Genomic DNA, 18,992 nt, shown 5'->3' with positions numbered 1-18,992 from the left:
ACAATGGTTAGCCATGGACTAGAATCATCTGTAACACCTGGTTTAAGCAGCATGTAAAACACTGTATTATATATGTAAAATCCACTGTCCATCAGTTGAGAACCGTTATTTGGACAGTATAAACATAAGATAGGCCGATTAAAAACTCATATAGGCCACATCACTGGGATTAATGTAAATTTGCTCCCAAAACTGCTAAGTTCAGACGGGGTGGCCTGCTTGAGTTTTGTATCAGCCTTTTTTTTTTTATGTTCTCTTCATCTGGTGAGTTACAGATGATTAACACGTTTGATTAAAGATACGCAGGTGATGTTTATGTAAAATCCACTCTAGCGTGTTCTTTTCTTTTCTTTTTTACTTGGCAATGGTCTGAGTTGACTCGGGACTCACCCGAATTGGGGGTAAATTGGCCTGGTTCACCTGAGTCGCAGGTGAATCCGGGTATGAATTCATACCGGTCCCGACTGAGTCCGAGTTGACTCGTACGAGTGAGCAACACATAAGGTATCAGCCATAGTTTTAAAACTCAGGCAATTCGACTTGGCGAGATTTCAAGCTGAGTCTTTGCGACTCAACAAAACTCGTCTGAGTTGTCCCAACAACTCGGTCGACCCCATACGACTAGGCAAAAGCACCACAATTTTCACATTCTATTTTAGTATTTTAGTTACTTTCCCATTTCAAAAATTTTAATTTTCGTCGGCAAGCTATATAAATTTAAATTTAATTATTAAAGAGATGCTTCAGAGCCTTACAAGTTATAGTGCTCTTAGTTGCATTAGGACACTTGGAGATTCCAATCCATTGATCTATACTGTTCATTAGGTCTAAAGCACATTTTACTGGCTACCTTGAAAACATCATACTAATATGACAAAGTATTAACCATTTGATCAATGGGCTTAAGTATGGATGGTTAAGATCATTTACATAGAAATAGATCTAAGTAACAATTTGATCCATCTATTTGTTAGGACCATTATGGATTGATTATGATCTCAAACAATCATATTTTTCAGACACTCATAGCCATCCCATCCATTGCTTGGAAAAAAGGATGGCTATAGAAAATAAGGCCACATCAAGAATGGATTGGATTGTCCAATCAGTGTGATACTGGCATTGTAGCCCATGAAATGTGTTCTAAACCTACTGAACAGTTCAGATTGATCCAATGGAGTGTCACAAGTGAACGAATGCAACTAGGAGCACTATAACTTATAGTACTCTTAGAGCACTGGAGCATTTGTCTCATTAAAATATCTGGTTGAGTCAAGTGAAGGCTAGTTAACTCGGCCAAATCTTCGACTTGACCCACGCCAGCTAGATATCGAGTCGAGTCCAGCTTTCGAGTGTTCGGACTACTTCAAAGAGATGTTCTTCTTGGTGAAGTAAAATGGTGAGCTTGGACCCCACCTAGTCGCGGATCGAATGTAATAGTTGAGGGCATGTTTGGGTGCACCATTGAATTGAATTGCAATAATCATTTTATCAGGGGCAAAGAACCACGATAGGGTTGACTAAAATGAGAAGAACTCTCTTTTAAGTGGCAACCAAACAAGCAATAAGATGTTATTTTAAGATATTTTAACCATGGTGTCATCAATGTTGGGGCATTTTCACATGAAGCTCAAGTGGGTAGCTTGTGGGATGTGAGGGCACACTTGAGGTGGGTGGCATATGTGAGGCAGGTGGTTCATGTGAGGTGGGCCCACCAGTGTGAGGTGGGTGATTCGTGTGATGCGCTATCAGTTCAAGCTTTTAGAACAAGTGGTTAGTTATCCTTCGTTGGTCATGCATAAATTACCTAGAAAAAAATGTAATTAAATGTACTCAGCCATCCTGACTGTACCTTTACTGGGTCCCACATGAAATCTTAATTGGTCCAAAATCCATCACCAATGAGGCCAATTTCTTCTTCATATAAAGAAGATTCTAACATGAGACAAACCACAATATGCCATATAAAGATCACGAGCCATTATCCGGTGTGGATTCTTCATGAACTTGCTTACTGTGCAAATTTATATGCGGAACCCAAGTGGTCTCCCTATGATCATGGTGGACCATTGTCACCCTTATCGGTTGATCAAAGCCATTCAAATAAAGATACACAATCAATTGCAACACCAGTTTTACATCCATTTTGCATATCCTAAACTGTTTGGCTGTGATTATCCAATCAGGTTATTTCTGTTTAATTCCAACCATCGAACGGTCTTCATCAATCATAGGTGAACCCAGTTGGGCTCGACATACAAACTCACACCAAAATAAGATAGTAATAAGGGACGACGAATTCTACACAAAAAAGCATTGTATAACCATGAAGATTATATAGTCTTAAAAGTCCTAAATTTTGTTTATCTATAACAAGAAACAGTCTTTTTGGGTGTGTTTGGCTGCACCCAAATATCATGAAATCTCATTATACGTACCCTTTAAGAAAATTTTCGTCTAGCTACTGCACGCGACATTGCACTTTCAACCACTTCAAGCGTATATCCCCTTTCAATGCCCTAAATGCAACCCTATTCAGGTCATCCTTAAGAACCTCTACTGCCTGCAAAATCTCGTTATGTTCCAATCCTTCCAGCTCCTGAAGTTCCACTAGGCACTTGTAGTAGGAGTCTTCCTTCAAAGTTGATGCTCCTCCCGGAGCATTTAGCTGCTCAGATTGCAAGATCAGGCTTTCCATACAATCCAATATCCGATCACCAACATTCACCCGCATCCTTTTCCTTCTCCGTGTAGTTCCCAGCATGGCGGACTGATGCTGGTCGCGTTCACTATCACCTGAAGGATTCTCTTTCCCCGAGCTTGAACCAGATTCAAGATTGCCCCGATGAACGATAGGCAAAATCGTTGTGGCGCGGGCCGTCACTGGGGTGGCGGCACCCTCTATGGTTGCACCATCTGAGAGATTGAGATGAACAGTCGAAAGTTGTTTTCTACCTTCAGCAAATGAACCTGTAGACGGCACACATAAGTTTTGGTGTACAATGATCAAATGTGTACAAACCAAATTTTAGAAAAATGAAAAAAGGAATACTTCCAAATATTTTGCATAGCTCGCGATACACAGGTAGGCTATTCCCTCTGAACTTTTTTGCATCGGGGTGTGCCTGTGACAAGCAACGTCAGCTTCACACATGGTGTAGCAATGGGCTTTTGATGCGTTGAATGCATTTGGTTGCATCAAATATCATAAAATTTCATGATTGACTAGTCTAATTTGGTGCAAATTTTCATGAAGTTTCATGATATTTGATGCAACCAAATGCACCTTTGGTGAAATGAGAAACAATGTGAACTTACCATGATATATTGATCCCACACGTTTTCCGTGGCAGTCACAGTATGCAAGGTATCATCCCAACTGAATCCATTTTGGTCGAGTAGCGCCGTCACAGTGAGATACTGTTTCTTGAGAATATTAAAATGGCTTTTCAACTGCTGCTGGCTAAATTGCAGACCATGCTTCTGATTGAAAATGTCACTTATTGCCTTCCATGCTGCCTTCTCGAATCCATTCTCACCTCGGTTCCCTTGCCGTTCTTGTTCAATCAATAGCTCGATGAGGAAAGCATCACCTGCAGGTGTCCACCCGGCTTTCGCACGTTCTTGGGAATCACAAGGCAGAGTAGACATCTTGTATTTCTAAAGAAGAAAATGAAAAAAAAAAAAAAAAAAGAAAGAAAAAAAAAGAAGAAAAAAAGACCTGTATATGACTATAGATGCCCGAGTATATTACTTATTATGTTGCATAGCTAATGCCATCATAACATGTATTCATGTTCACATATATGCATTCTCTCAATAAGGTCTTTGACTGACATTAAAAGGAGATCCTACCACCTTTTTCCAACCTAGGATAATAAGCTCATTAGCTTGGTCTTACTTCACTGTTGAAAAATGCAAGAGGACTTCCATATCCAAGCTTAACACAGATGTAGCTTGCATTTTTTGGGGTGTGAAGCAGTGTCCGATCAAAATACCCAACAAGCATTAGCTCTCCTTGGAAATGGGGCAATCCAGCTGCACCTTCCGGTACGGCTACCTTGCTACAACTTCACTCCAATCACTAATGTTCATAAATTTTCATATATTGAGGTTCACCAGTTTCATTATTCAAAGGTATCAGTGCTCTGAGTCTATATACAGAAACGAAGCACAAGGCCAGAGGTATACAGTGCTCTGGCCGAATTTTGTATAGTACTGTTAATGGGCAGAAGGAGAGTCAAAAGTTCAGCCATGGAAGCCAATGCTCCCACCCCAAGCTCGAAATGAGTGGCTGTCTAATAATTGTGTGGAATTTTCATTTATTTCCTGTTCTTTCAATCAGTAGCCTCCTCATGCAAATTTTGGAGAGGTGGGCAAAGGCAAGATAACGCTGCACAAAGGCTGAGATCCAAACCAGAAGTAGTTGCAACTTGATTTCGGTTCGGATAGGGGCCTGTTCGGGAAGGTGGATACCTCTGAATAAAAATATGAATTCTCCTAATAAGACAATTTCCACCATTTGAGAAACAATTTCCTTTTCCTAGCTTTTCTTATATAAAAATAAAAATAAAATAATTAAAACAATCGGATTCCATCATTTTCCATTTCCTAAGGATTTCATAAGGCCCTATTTGGGAACAAGGAAATGAGAATAGGAATTTGGTAAATCCATCAACTTGTCAAATTCATAGATTTGAAATGAATTTGCATTGGATTTCAATTTGGCAAATTTCAAAGTCCACTGTTAGGGAATCCAACTACAAATCAATGGATTTGGAGAGCATTTATTGCATGGTAGAGCATTAATGCAAATGAATTAACTTTTTCTTTTAAAAATTCTATCGTTTTGAGGATTTGACAAGTCTTTATTTTATATATATATATATGGGAAAAGGTTCTATAAAGTCGAGCTCATGGGAACTCCCCATGAGGTCGAGCTGTTTGGGCCTCAGCATGACGTATGTCAAACATCAACACCGTGCATTTGATGGGTCCCCTTTAAATTATGGGATATCCCAAAAATCAACCTTATACGGAACTCAGGTGGGCCATACGGCCCATACCATCTAAAATCATGTGAAGACATTCCTAAAACATATAAAAGCAATTGGTGGGGCCCAAGTGAAATTTGGATGCGTCTGAAACTTGGTCTGACCCCTCATCCAAGTGGGACACACATAATGGATGGGATGAATTTGTGAACCACATCTCGGTGGGCCCAAAAAATGATTATGAATTTTTAATGGAGGGTAACCCCTCTCACCTTTTGTATGTGGTGTGGCCCACAAAAGTCACGGATTGACTTGATATATATGCCCTAGGCCCACTATGGAATGGTGCATCTGACTGATGGGGTAGATGTTTGACATACATCATGGTGGGGCCCACACAGCTCAACCTCATGGGGAGTTCTCATGAGCTCGACTGTATAGAACCTTTTCCCTATATATATATATATATATATATATATATATATATATATATATATATATATATATATATATATATATATAGTTGGGAAGAAGTTTCATCTGCTAAAATGGTCGGAGGTTTGTCTCCACTTGTCTGATGGGGGAGCGGGGGCAAAAGAGCTCAAAGTCATGAATACAGCTCTTCTCGGGGAGTGGATATGGAGGCAAGGGGCTGAAGACGGCAAACTCTGGAATTCCATCATCAAGGGTAAATATGGCAAATCTCCGGGTGGCTAGTGGGTGAAGGAAGAGTCGCCCCACAAGGTTTCTCATATCTTGAGAGCTATTATGAAAATGAAAAAGGAAGTCCTCCCTGGTGTTGGTTTTGTGCTCGGCAATGGTGCAAAAATTCGTTTTTGGGACGATGTTTGGATCGGTGATCAGCCACTAAAATTCAGATTCCCTATCCCCTATCGTATTACCACGTCCAAAGACTCATATGTTGCTGACCATTTTGCTGAAATCGGTCGGAAAATTGTTTGGAATGTGACATGTAGAAGAAGTCTCCATGATTGGGAGATTCCAGTTTTTGCAGGCCTCTTGGAATGTATTTATACAGCAGCCCCTTCTCTCTCGTCAGAAGATAGCATTTTCTGGAAACCTGACAAGTCGCCATCCTTTTCTGTTCGATCTCTCTACAATCAGATGCATTTGCAACAATCCGATTCTTTGCATAATCTTTCTTTTCTTTGGAAGTACGCTGCTTCCCCGAAAGTTCTTGCGTTTGGTTGGCTGGTTGGCAAAAAGAGAATTCTTACAGTGGATAATTTGAGGAAAAAGAGGACGGTCTTCCCCAACATTTGCTTATGCTGAATGCGGGCAGAAGAGACGGTTGATCATTTGCTGTTGCATTGCCCTTTCGCTCAATCCATCTGGGCTGATATCATGCTTCGGTTCAATGTTTCCTGGTGTTTTCCGGGTGAAGTGAAACAGTTTGTGCAGGCGTGGCACGGGATGCATCTAGGAAAGGCAGTGACGATTATCTGGAGGATGTCCATTTTGGCAGTTTGGTGGTCAGTTTGGGGAGAACGGAATAGCTGATGCTTCAGGAATTCTTCCAACATGGGTGGGGAAGTTGCGTCTAGGGCTAAGCGTCTTATGATCGAGTGGGCTTCCAATGTTAAGGATTTTTTCGGTCATGATTTCCTTTTTTAGGAGTGTAATTGTGGTCTGCTTTCTCAGCAGGCTTTCGCTTTTTTTTCCCTTTCTTTTTTCTTTATGAAATCTTCATCTTTCAATATATATATATATATATATATATATATATATATATAAATAAGATTCAGATTTGTTTAAAAGGTTCAGATTTGTTTAAAAGGTTTAGATTTGCCCCAAATGCATGGATTTATGGAGGTGTGGATTTGAGAAATCCATGGATTTGGCAAATCCCCAAGATGGGATCTCACACAGATCGGCACGATCAGCTCCTAGTCAGTCAGATCAGGTAGGCTTATATTTTGATTCGGGGATGGATCATTGGTGGATCAAGTGGATCCAACATGATGATTGCATAGATAACAAATGCTTGATCATTCATGATGTGTGAATTGTGCCCCACGTGCTGTGAGGCCAATTATCTACAAGCAATGGATGGATTTCAGTCCAGTCATTATGCAAGTATGCCAGTCTTGTATGTGACTTTTGTGTCCTAATTACTCCACTATGTAGCAAGGTAACGACGAGGTAGCATTACTTTGGTGTGCATTCCCAAGGCCACGAACACAAATTTGGCTGGGTCAAAAGCACACTAGGAAAGTGACCAAATCAAAATCAGGTCATGAAAATGGGTGAGAGGAAGTTTGTAGATGAACACATGGCGGTGATGATGGTCCTGAGAATTATCTAAGGTGCCGAATCAAATGAGCAATCGGATGTTATTGCAAGCTATTTTTGAAAAAATAATTATATTATTATATTAATATTTTCAACATATTTTTTATCAATCAAGTTTTCTAAAGAGAAAATTTGTTCGATCTCAAAAGTAAATAAGTGCACGTCATGATTAGGACATCGAAATTTGTGGGCACAACAACACATATGGAATTAAGCATGCCTAATTGAGTGTGAGTAAATCAATGGTCCAAGACAAGCGATTGAAAATTTAGACAAATGGTTTATGATTCAATTATGGATTTGGTGCAATGTCATTCCCTAGGGCGGATTATATTCTTAGAGGTATGCCACTTGATTGGAATGTGTATATAGAGCTTTCTTATTGGAAGAGAGCATAGTGATTCGGGACACCCCATTACCACTATAACTTAAGAGATACTTAGAGTTAGTTTCTAATTAGGATATCTCTAAGATTGAGATGTATAAATATAAGTGTAGTGCTTTGATTTGAGACACTTCTCTCCCCTCTAGCTAAAAAAATTCTCTTCCCTTCTAAAAGCCCCAATCCATCAAATCTAGAGATCTCATAATGATAATGTGTAGTGTTCTCATCTCTAGTGGGCTTTCCTTCACCTGTTATGGTGCTTCTACTTATATCAATAACATATTTTCTAATAGAAACTGCAGCTCCTACAAACAAATCTCAACCAATTCATAACCAATAGAAGGGCGTGTATGATGATGAACTACAAAACCCAGTTTTCAGCTAATCAATGATGCTTACCCATGGTGTAAAAAAAAAAAAAAAACCCGGTGGCCGGATGATCAGATGTTCCACTATATCCTACAAACAGACGGTCAGGATCGTCCAGTTTTGGGTACTCCAACGAACTGCTAAACTGGTTACTTAGGGGGAAAACCAATTGATCCGTACCATCAAATCCCAAAAGAAACAAAGGGGGAGTTCCTCGATCCAGAACTCCAAAATCAAAACACCACCCGAGAGGATCAAATCTCCTCTAATCAGCATCAAATCAATCTCATCAAGAAAAACCTATCAATTCCCTAACCATTCCCTCATTCCATGAACACCCAAAAACCCCCACAAAAATCTACCCAAAAAAAAAAAACCCTCGCTGCATTAACACATGATCAAACACCTCAGATCATCATCATCAAAGAAAAGAGAAATGGGTATTCAAGAAATCCATGAAGAGAGAGAGAGAGAGAGAGAGAGAGAGAGGGAGGGAGAGTTTTGAATCTCATAATCGAAACATCTTAGCAATCTAAGAAGACCCATTTGAGGAGAAGTTGAGAAAATTACCTTTTATCGTAGCAATGGAGAGAGAGAGAGAGAGAGATGGGCGCGTTTGGATGTTGGGCGGAAATTGCTCTCAAACAGATTAGTTTTCGTTTCGCTCGGCGTTTGGCGAAGCCGAAAGCTTTCGGAATCAAATTTACTACAACACCCCTGCAACAGCCAAAAAAAGCTCTGTGGGGCCCACCGTGATGTGTGTGTTACATCCACACCGTCCATCACTTGCCCCAGATCTTGATGGGACATAATCCTTAGAATAAATGCCAATACGAAACTCAAGTGGGCCACACCTAAGGGAAAATTGGAGATTGGGGCTGACACCACTTAAACCTTCTATGGGCCCACTGAAGTTTTGGATTATTCTGATAGAGCGGGTATCACGTGATTTTCTTTCTTGTGTTAGAGCCAACCTGAGAACATGATGGTTTCATGCAACCTTTCTATGCTGCCATATATGCATTTGTACCAATATCATAGCCATCCATCACGTGGTTTGCACCTATTAAAATCTCTCGTACAAAAGTCTGGATTGTCCAGTTAATTAAATGGGCCACAATGTTAGGAACAATGGCTTTTTAAAAACCAGCTAAATTTTCTCTGACTATCGATTTGTTTCAAGATGGCTTTGCATATGGTATAGTTTTGATTGATAAGACAAGGAAAGTTGTAAAGGCAAAGCTAGATTAACAAAGGTGTTCTCTAAAATTTAAAAGAAATAAAATTAATTGGACTAAAACAAAATTAAGGAATACAATTTTAGAAAGAAAATGAATGAGAACAAGGAATTAATAAAGATTGCTAACTACGAAGTTTTTCAAAATAACCACTTTCGATATCTTAGGTTGATAGTTGATGAGTATGGAGATGTTGAGAAGGATGTGTTGGGGGCTGTCGTACAAAACCTTAGGATCTAGCCTCCTAAAAATATTAGAATTATGGAATAATAAAGCAATGAAATAAATCAAAGCATAAACCAAACGACACGAGAGATTTTTACGTGGAAAACCCTCAAAGAGGTAAAAACTATTGGACCTTATCCTGATCAACAATCCGCTATGAAGCAGAACGTTACAACCAATCACAAGCACACACCGCTTGGGTTAAACTTTCTTCACTCACACGGGAGTGGATAAACAATAAGAGAATAAGGAAAAACGGAGAGATCTCACCGATCACGAAGACATAGAAGCGCTGGGATGTTGAGTGCATAGTAGATCACCTCTATGAGCATAACCTCCCTTTCACAAGCTTCCTCTCTCTCTGCTTCTCTCTTTCTCTCTCTCTCAACTTTAAGAGCCCTAAACCATTTAGCAAACCCTTGCAGAGCTTTAGGAAACTCTCTTGCATACCCTAGAAAGGCCCTAGGGACCCCTATTTATAGTTTAAGCAACTCTTTTTCACTCATCTTGTAAAACCGCTTTAAATTTACGTAGTCCGCACAAAATCCGGACATGAATCTGCGGAACCTCGACTAGTCAGCCAAGGTCATCGACTGGCCGAGCGGCCCACTTAACCGGTCGAGAACCTCGGAATTTCTAAACAATTGCTCACTAGACTTTGAGTCAAGCGAACCCTCGACTAGTCAAGCAATCCACTTGACTAGTCGAGCAGCGTAGTAAAACATCCGTTTTTCAATATGATACACTTTCTCTCCTCTAAACTGGGCCCCATCAGGATGTTTCTCATAAAATTCAAGTAAGGTGGAAGAAATTGAGACATGCCTAATCACGTTTACATGATTATCACATTCTATGCAATTTGAAAGGAAAATTGTTGGTTTTAATTAAAAAAATAAAGCAGGAAAAAAAGTTACATATAAGAAATAATTAGAGTATTATCTATAAAAGTGAGGCACATTACAATTGTTGTCTTAAAGACAACACAAGAAAGATCCTTATGCACTTGGTATCAACAACTCTTGCTCCCAATATGCAATAGCCCTCTTCTTTGATATGCAGTTTTAAATAGGTGCATATGTGATTTCAGCCACATGAATCCAAGCTTACTTGTACTGACTTATTCAAATAAAGATTGCAAACAAAAGAAATAGAGAAAATTAGAGAGAAGACAATGAGATAGATTTTCTATATGTTGCAAGGAGAAATGAGATATCTTTATAAAGGAGATTGGTCAAGCTCAGGGCATATGTGGATGATACATTAATAACAAGCAAGTGTATGCCAACTCATTAATAATTCATCGATACATGAAGACTCTAATCATGCGGACATGCAAGTGACGCCAATCTTACAAAGAAAAATAAAAGTGACTAAGTCAAAGACGCACTGCACCACACCACACCAAAATCGCAGTCTTCGCGTGTGTAAAGTTACACCCATGGCATATTCTTAGTTCCCAATATAAATAATAAGTGACAGATTCTAATATAGAATTTAGTTTTTTAGTTCGTTTCTAATATGGGACTAAACCCAACACACACAAAATGACAAAAACCAAAATAAGAAGGTAAAGTAAAACCAATTTTTCTATTTTTAAAATCCATTCTTTCTAGCTGAATTTTTATAAGATATATATAAGACTGGTCATGTTTTATAGGATAAAATGTTGGGTAGTTAAGGAACAGTATATCTATAGGATAAGTGTTGCTGAAACAATGATGTTGAGACGAATGAGTAGAAAAATAAGAAAAGAAAAAATGAAAAATAAATACATAGAGATGTAACTAAGTTGAGCAAGCTCGGTCAGCTTGCTTGGATTGACTCGACTCGGAAAAGCTCGACTCGCCCTGGATTGAAATTGGATTTGGATTGAGTTCAGCTGGTTTTTAAAGCTCAAAAAAATAATAAATAAATAAATAAATAAATAATCGAGCTGAGTTTGAGCTTGCCTAAGCTCAACTTAACTCGGCTTGAACCCAAACTCGAATTGACTCAGATCGAATTGGCTCGGTGGCTTAGTCATTTTAATCTTGATGATGCTCACTGAGTGTTTAATGAAATCCCTCAACAAAATATTATTTCTTGTATTGCCCTTATATCAAGGTATTTTCGAAATGGGTATTCAACGAAAGAATGAAGAAATAATTAATCCTCACAAAAAAAAAAAATTTACATTCTAGGACTACCCTCACATCTTGATTTCGATGTTGATCATCAAATGTTTGATGAAAAGCATGTAAAGCTTTTTCACTGATTTCCATTCAAAGTATGGGAGATTGAAATTGCAATATGTATGTTTGAGAAACTGTCGCACAAGCTCAAACTTTGCTCGAGCATACCCGAGCTACTGACCAAATCAAGTTAAGTTTGAGATAGGGTGGGCTATTGGTCGAGCTAAGCTGAGCTAAACTCTTGTACAACTCTATAAATACATTATAGGAAAATTAAAAATAGTACCAATAGATAACAAAATAAAGGAAGGTAGGCTTATATGGTTTGATCATGTACAACATATATAGACTAAGAACTATGCTTGCTAGGAAGATTGAGTTGATACAAATTGAAAGCTCTAAAATGGTAAGGGAAAGACTTTAAGGGCATGTTTGGTTTGATGTATTTTAGGGGAATTGAAGTGTATTTTATGCTTTTTAACATACTACAAGAATTTGTGATGGAAGGTATGTTGTATGACATTGACAACCGTAACTTTTAGGTATGAAAAATGAGATGCATGTTGTGGGTCCCACCATGATGTATATATTTTATCCACACCTTCCATTGATTTGGCCAGATCATTCCAGGGTATGCCTCCAAAAACGACACAGATCCAAAGCTTAAGTGGAGCACACTATGGGAAGAATATTTAAATAGTTAGTGTTCAATATCCAGTCTTTTTATGTGGTGTGGTACACACTTGATCTTTGAATCTACCTCGTTTTAGGTCCATGCCCTAAAATAATATGTATTAATGAATGAATGGAGTGGATGTAACACATATATAAGGGTGGAGCCCACCAAACTTTGGCTACAAATTCTCATGAAATCTGAACCAGGGCAACTCCTCTTAACTTTCAAACGCGTGTGGTGTTATTTGATGTATGTATTTAATGTTGATTTGAGATAAATTTCATGAAAATACATATAATTATGTCAAACCAAACTAGCTTTAAGACATTAATAAACAACCACATGCTTTAAAGAACATACTAGGCAAATTCATAAGAGAATATATTAGGAAGGGATATTTGCTACACCAAGGTATAGCAATGTACGAAGAGATTCAATGATTTCACTGACGCTGACACTTGTAATAAATGAGAAGATATTACCGATAAGACCTTTCGCTCTTGTACTATGTCAAATCACCAATCACGTTAAAAGATGGAACCATTAGAGGACAATGTATCAATGCATACCAAGTGACTTTAAGAAGCAGTTCACAGAATTCAACCAACAGTAATTCTCATTCTTAAGCACTTGTTAGGTGGGCAAGGCATGTTCATGAAAGAAGGCCAACGGATCACATTCGATGTACTTGTATGCCCAAACTGATAAGTAGTCTGAGAAATTTTCACCCGCATGCATTCTCATTGTGGTCTGTCTGATGAACGGTCTACACCTCATACATGTGCTGCATTTTTCCATAATTTCAAAGCTCAGTTTGGTCTGTTTTCTTTTCACAAGAGATTGTATGGCTTGGATGCTCAAATTAAAGATTGGGGTCTCCAATTTTGGATGATCGGATATATCCCAATCCAGCAGTAGCTCAATCCAACGGCAGGAGAAAACTGCATCGATAGATGTAGATGCTTACTAAGCAACTGTCCGAGAGAAATCGAGACAATATGGTTTGGTCGCATCACAATCCTATTGAATTCTCAATAGCGAATTTTGATTTGTTTGGGTTTTAATCAATTCCATTTTGAGAAATGCTAAGGAGATTTGCAGCGTACCAATCGTTGCATGTGGTTGAAATGTGAGCCCTTCATCAAGTGGGGTCCAACATGAACATGTAAACTCTGTGGGGTCCATCATGATTTATGTATTCCATCCACTCCGCCCATACATATTACTAGATAATTATAATACTTGAACCCAAAAATAAAGCATATCCAAAGCTCAAGTGGACCACACCACAGGAAACAGTATGAATTGTATGGATCAAGCTGATATTTGTGTTTTCCCTTGATTCTGGTTTATATGATTTGTGTTGGATGACAAATAAACATCACTACGGCCCCTAGCAAGGTTTCAACGTGGAAATCATAATTCCTACTGTTTCCTGTGATGTGGTACACTTGAGATTTGGATATGCTTCAATTTTGAGCTCAACCCTTTAAAATGAGCTGGAAAAACGAATAAACGGTGTAGATAAACCACATATATTGATGGTGGGCCCAACATAGTTTACTCAGTATGATAAAAGCATACTGACTAACTCTAACTCGTACGCAATCCGATTTAATATTGAAAGGAACAATATACTTTTGAGTATTGACAATTGTGTCCAAAACATTGCATGTTTTTCTCTCCCATGAGTGGTTAACCATCATTTATGTAATTTATCCTCTCGGTCCATCCATTTTATAAGATAATTTTAATGCTTGAGTCAAAAAAATGTAACTTATCCAAATGTTAAACAGACCACACAACAGGAAACAGTGTGAATTGAGTGTCTACAGTTGAAAAATTCTTATGGGCCACAAAACTTTTGCATCAGGCTTATATTTGTGTTGTCCCTTCATCCATGTATGTGAGATCTTATGAGTAGTTTGGATAGAAAGTAAACATCAATGTGGGCCCAGAAAGGTTTCAAGGTGAAAATCATTATTCCCATGGTATCCCGTGGAATAATCCACTTGAGCTTTGGATATGCTTAAATTTAATTTGGGCTCACCCCTTTAATTATCTGAAAAAACAGATGGACAATGTGAATAAACCAAATACATTCATGGGGCCCAACTGAGTTTACTCACTACGAAAAGAGCGTGCAATCCGATTTCATCTGTGGCATGCCTGATGTGTATTGGGATGTTGTCCTCCTATCAGGTCTGAGAATACGGTCGGGATTGCGTCCAACGTACTCGGCCCTGGCAGGAGCTGTGGAGCCCACCATATTATACATGCGCTGATTTTAAGAGTAAGCCTAAAAACATAGCAGATTTAGAGCTTAAGTGGATCACGACATGAGAAAAGGTGGAGATTGTTACAAATTTCTTTGGAGTCACAGAAGTTCGTGATCAATATTTGCATTTTCATTTCATTTATATCTAAGCATATTTATACACTAACTGAGCTAGCACGGTTAAACTAAAAAAACGTTCAATTTGGCTTGATTCGAAACGAAATTCAAGTCGACTCAAGCTGATTTTTTTGAGCTTGAAAAAATTTTGACCTGAGTTTGATCTTGCCTGACCTTCACTTAACTCGGATCAAACCCCAACTCAAATCAAACTCGGAGCGGTCCAGTTTGGTGACTCGGTTACTTTGATATTGATGTTACTCACCAAGCGTTTAATGAAATGACTCAATAAAGTGTCAACCAGTAGCAAGAAAGGTATGCATAAGAAAAAAATATATAATTTTTTTTTTATATATAATATTGCCTATAAAGTGTTTAATGAAATGCTTGTAAATAGTTATTGTTGTTTTATGTACGATAAAAAAAAAAAAATTTGAAAGTAAACTCCACGTGTTTGTGTGAAAATAATGCACAGGCTTGATCTTAACTTGAATTGATTTAAGCGGCTGATGGACACGGATTGGTCCTACCCCCGCTTGGACGGTAATTTGTTTGGGCAGGGCTTTGTAAGCCTCACGGTGATGTAAGTATTTTATCTAAGCTGTTCGTAGTTTTTATCAGATCATTCTAAGATATGAGTCAAAAAAATGAGACAAGTACATGACTTAAGTGGACTGCAAAGTGGGGATTGAACGTCCACCATTAAAAACTTCTTGGGAGCTCGAGAAGTTCCAGATCAAGATGATATTTGTTTTTTCAATTCATCCACGTCTACATGACCTTATTAATAAGTTGGATGGTAAAAAAAACTTCGCGTGTCCCTTAGAAAGGTTTCAACGGTAGGTATCATTACCACTGCAGCTTTATTTAGTGTTGTCCACTGGAGCTATGGACCTACTTCATTTTTAGAAGCATGCCTTAAAATGATCCAAAAAAAGCAACGTCCACTGGGGCTATGGACCTACTTTATTTTTAGAAGCATACCTTAAAATGATCCAAGAAAAGCAACGAACGGCATGGATAAAACAATAACATCACGGTGGGCCCCACAGGACCGGCGGGGCTGACCGAACCGAGCCGACTCGGTTCGACTGTGTACACCTTTGTATTTAAGTAACCTTCGTGTATAGGTTGAATGGCAAATAAACATAATGGTGGACTTATGAAGGACGCAACGATGGTATTATAACCTATGCTTTGTGGTGTGTCCCACTTGAGCCTTCTATCCGTTTAACTTTTGGACCCATCCCTTAAAATACATCTGTTAAAATGGATGAACGGCAGGGATAAAACACATAAATAACGGTGGGCCCCACAGAGCCCTTTCCAGTACCGATTCCGTACTGACAGGGGTAGGACGATTCCGCGTACAGAAAATGCAATCACATCCTCAAAAGCCGGCATGGAAATTGTACGGTACGGTCGCTGATTGGGTACTGCCGCCGGTCTTTACCAGGAACGGACGGGGGCCCTGATGGCTACTGTGGTGTATTTGTTTTATCTACACCGTTCATTATTTTTAAAAATATAATTTTAGGGTTTATTCAAAAAATCGAGGGTAGATCAAAATTTAACTGGACCACACTGCATGAAGCATCTGGATGACCGTTGAAACCTTCCTAGAGCCCAGCGTTATAGTTAATTTCCATCTGAGCCGTTCATAAGGTCACATGGATCTTTACGAAAGTAAAAAAACAAATATCATCTTGATCCAAAACTCCTGTGGCTCCCCAAGAGTTTCAATGGTAGGTGTTTAAAATCCACTGTGTGGTCCACTTAAGCTTAGATACCCACAAGTTTTTTTCTCACGTTCTAAAATGACATGAAAAAATGGATGGACGGTGTGGATAAAACCCATGCATCATGATAGCCCCTCATAACTCTTGTACATTAGTAGCGAGAGACGGCGGTGTAGTACCAATCCGGGTCCGTATGGTACGGGGGGCCAGCTTTACACGCACATCCACAAGGCACTCGAACCTATAACCTCGCGGGCCGGCTTCGATGGATCCCCGGATCCACCGAGGTGGGTGGGATCCCTGACCGTGGGGCCCACCTTGATGTATATTCCTTATATCCACGCCGTTCATCCGTTTTGAAGACTCATTTAGGGCATGATCCAAAAAATGAGGCAGCTCTAAATTTTAGGTGAAAGTCCAAATTTCAGGTGGACCATAATATAGGAAACCTTAGTAATGGACAATTAAAAACTTTTCGTGGGCTAGAAAAGTTTTGGACCAAGCTGATATTTGTGTAGTCACTTCATCCAGGACTTTGTGACCTTATCAACGGGTTAGATGGAAAATAAACACTACAGTGGGCCCATAAAGCTTTTAAAGGTGGGAATTCAATCACAACTGTTTCTTGTGGTGTAGTCCACCTAAGATTTGGATCTACTTCATTTTTTTTGGATCATGCCTAGAATGAGCCGTCAAAATGGACCGTGTGATGTAAGAAACATACGTCACAATGGCCCCAAGGTCCCACGGATCATGACCAAACCATCCATTATGTAGGCCTCACCGTGGTTTTTTTTTTGGTTAGCTTGTCAGTACACCCCCCACTGTCAGTTGACACTTCAATGTTAGCCACCCGTACTTAGGGATCGATACCAAGGCCTCATTGTTGAAAAACGAGGTGTCTTTCACTCATCCTACACTTGAGCTAACAGCTCATATCCAGAGGCCAAAGGTTTGATTGCAGGGATTTCTTGAGATGGGACCAACCCACGGTGAGCTGTTGTTTTAACCGTCCGTTTGTATGTAACTGATCAGATGGTCCAAGAAATAGGTGGAGTTATCAGCTGGCCCACTAAAATGCCCCACCTACTACTAGTCTCATTTTAGGCTAGTTATCATTGGATACTCCGGCGACGTTTGATACACAGGTACTCAGAAATTGAAAAGTGATATTCATTGACTCAAATTAAACCAGTTAAATCGTGACCCAATGTCGTCAGAAATGGTAAAAAAAAGATAAAAATAAATAAATAAATACTAACCTATGATTTGTGGATTGGATTTTATTTTATTCTTAACCGTCCAATGAATTTGCACCAATCCAACAGTCAGATAATCAAATAAGCTAAAAACGATATTCAAATAAGCATAACTTTTCATGGTTCTAAACTGGGACCCATAATTTAGATAGTATAATTTGCATTACTTGATTTCTTAAGTGCCTGCGTATCATTCATGGCAATCTGCCAGAGTATCAAAGAATTTCTCCTCCAAACGTTCTCGCACCCGTGAAATTCAACTCAGACGCACCAACACGGCACACGTGTACACATCCAAGCCGCTCATCAAGTGGCCCTCACTTTGTAGATGCCCTGACCAAAAATCAGACCGGACCCCTTATATGGTGGATCACATATGAGGGTCAATTAATTCTAACCATTCACCTGATAGCACCAACTTTACGTGTGGGCCCAGCTCATATAAACGGTGGGTCCCACCTGTTGAGCAGCTTGTAACATGCACATGTGTATGCCGCGAGTCTCTAGGAAAGTGAAACCGAGCAATTACACATTCGTCCATCGCCACTAGCCCGACGCGACATTTTCAGAGCCCGTGCGAACATAAGCTCCTTGGGGCCCACCGTGATGTGCATGTGAAATCCAGTCCGTCCAATAATTGGAAAAGATAAAATTTTATGACATGATATGGCTGATCCAAAATCAAATGGGCCACACCAGATATAAAAGTGGAATGATAAAAATCCACCATTGAAACATTCTTGGGACCACAGAAGTTCTTAATCTGGCTATTATTTAATTAATCCCTTCATCCTGTTGGTACCTACCCTATGAACGGATTGGATGGAAGATAAAACATTACAGTGGGCCCAAGGAACCTTTCAAAATGGACTTTGGAATCACCTCCGTTGGATTGGCGTGGCCCAATTAAAATTTGCACCCTGATTTTCAATGTTAAATCATAAAATGATTTTCTACGAATATTGGACAGAGTGGATTTTCATATAGACATAAATGTGTGCCCCATAGAGATTTATGTTGCACGGACACTATACATCAACTGTTGTAGAAAAATCTCATCCCATTAACCCAAACCAAAAGTACGATCCCAGCCGTCAGATAAATAGCGGGTAACACGTGTCAGTTCGGGAACACACCTCAACACTTGTAGCTATTGCAAGGGAGGCAACGTCTCCTTTTTAAACACTTGCTACTCTTCCCCATTTCCCAAGCGTTCTCATGTAGAAAA

General features: G+C 39.3%; 1 protein-coding gene across 2 annotated transcripts; it reads right to left on the bottom strand.

Moving 5' to 3' along the window:
* Positions 1-2,299: 2,299 nt before the first annotated feature.
* LOC131230961 (L10-interacting MYB domain-containing protein-like) lies at positions 2,300-8,762 on the bottom strand. Of its 2 annotated transcripts, none has more exons than XM_058226983.1 (4): positions 8,632-8,762; positions 3,319-3,660; positions 3,053-3,125; positions 2,300-2,970 (listed from the first exon to the last, which is right to left on the bottom strand). In XM_058226983.1, the coding sequence occupies exons 2-4, from the start codon at positions 3,649-3,651 to the stop codon at positions 2,462-2,464; spliced, it is 915 nt and encodes a 304-aa protein (XP_058082966.1). In that variant the 5' UTR covers positions 3,652-3,660; positions 8,632-8,762; the 3' UTR covers positions 2,300-2,461. The 2 variants fall into 2 exon arrangements, with proteins under 2 accessions (XP_058082966.1, XP_058082969.1); XM_058226986.1 differs by lacking the exon at positions 8,632-8,762 and adding an exon at positions 3,859-4,803.
* Positions 8,763-18,992: the final 10,230 nt, after the last annotated feature.

This window comes from Magnolia sinica, chromosome 17, assembly GCF_029962835.1.
Source record: "Magnolia sinica isolate HGM2019 chromosome 17, MsV1, whole genome shotgun sequence".
NCBI lineage: Eukaryota > Viridiplantae > Streptophyta > Magnoliopsida > Magnoliales > Magnoliaceae > Magnolia > Magnolia sinica.
This window is presented reverse-complemented; position numbering and strand designations above follow the sequence as displayed.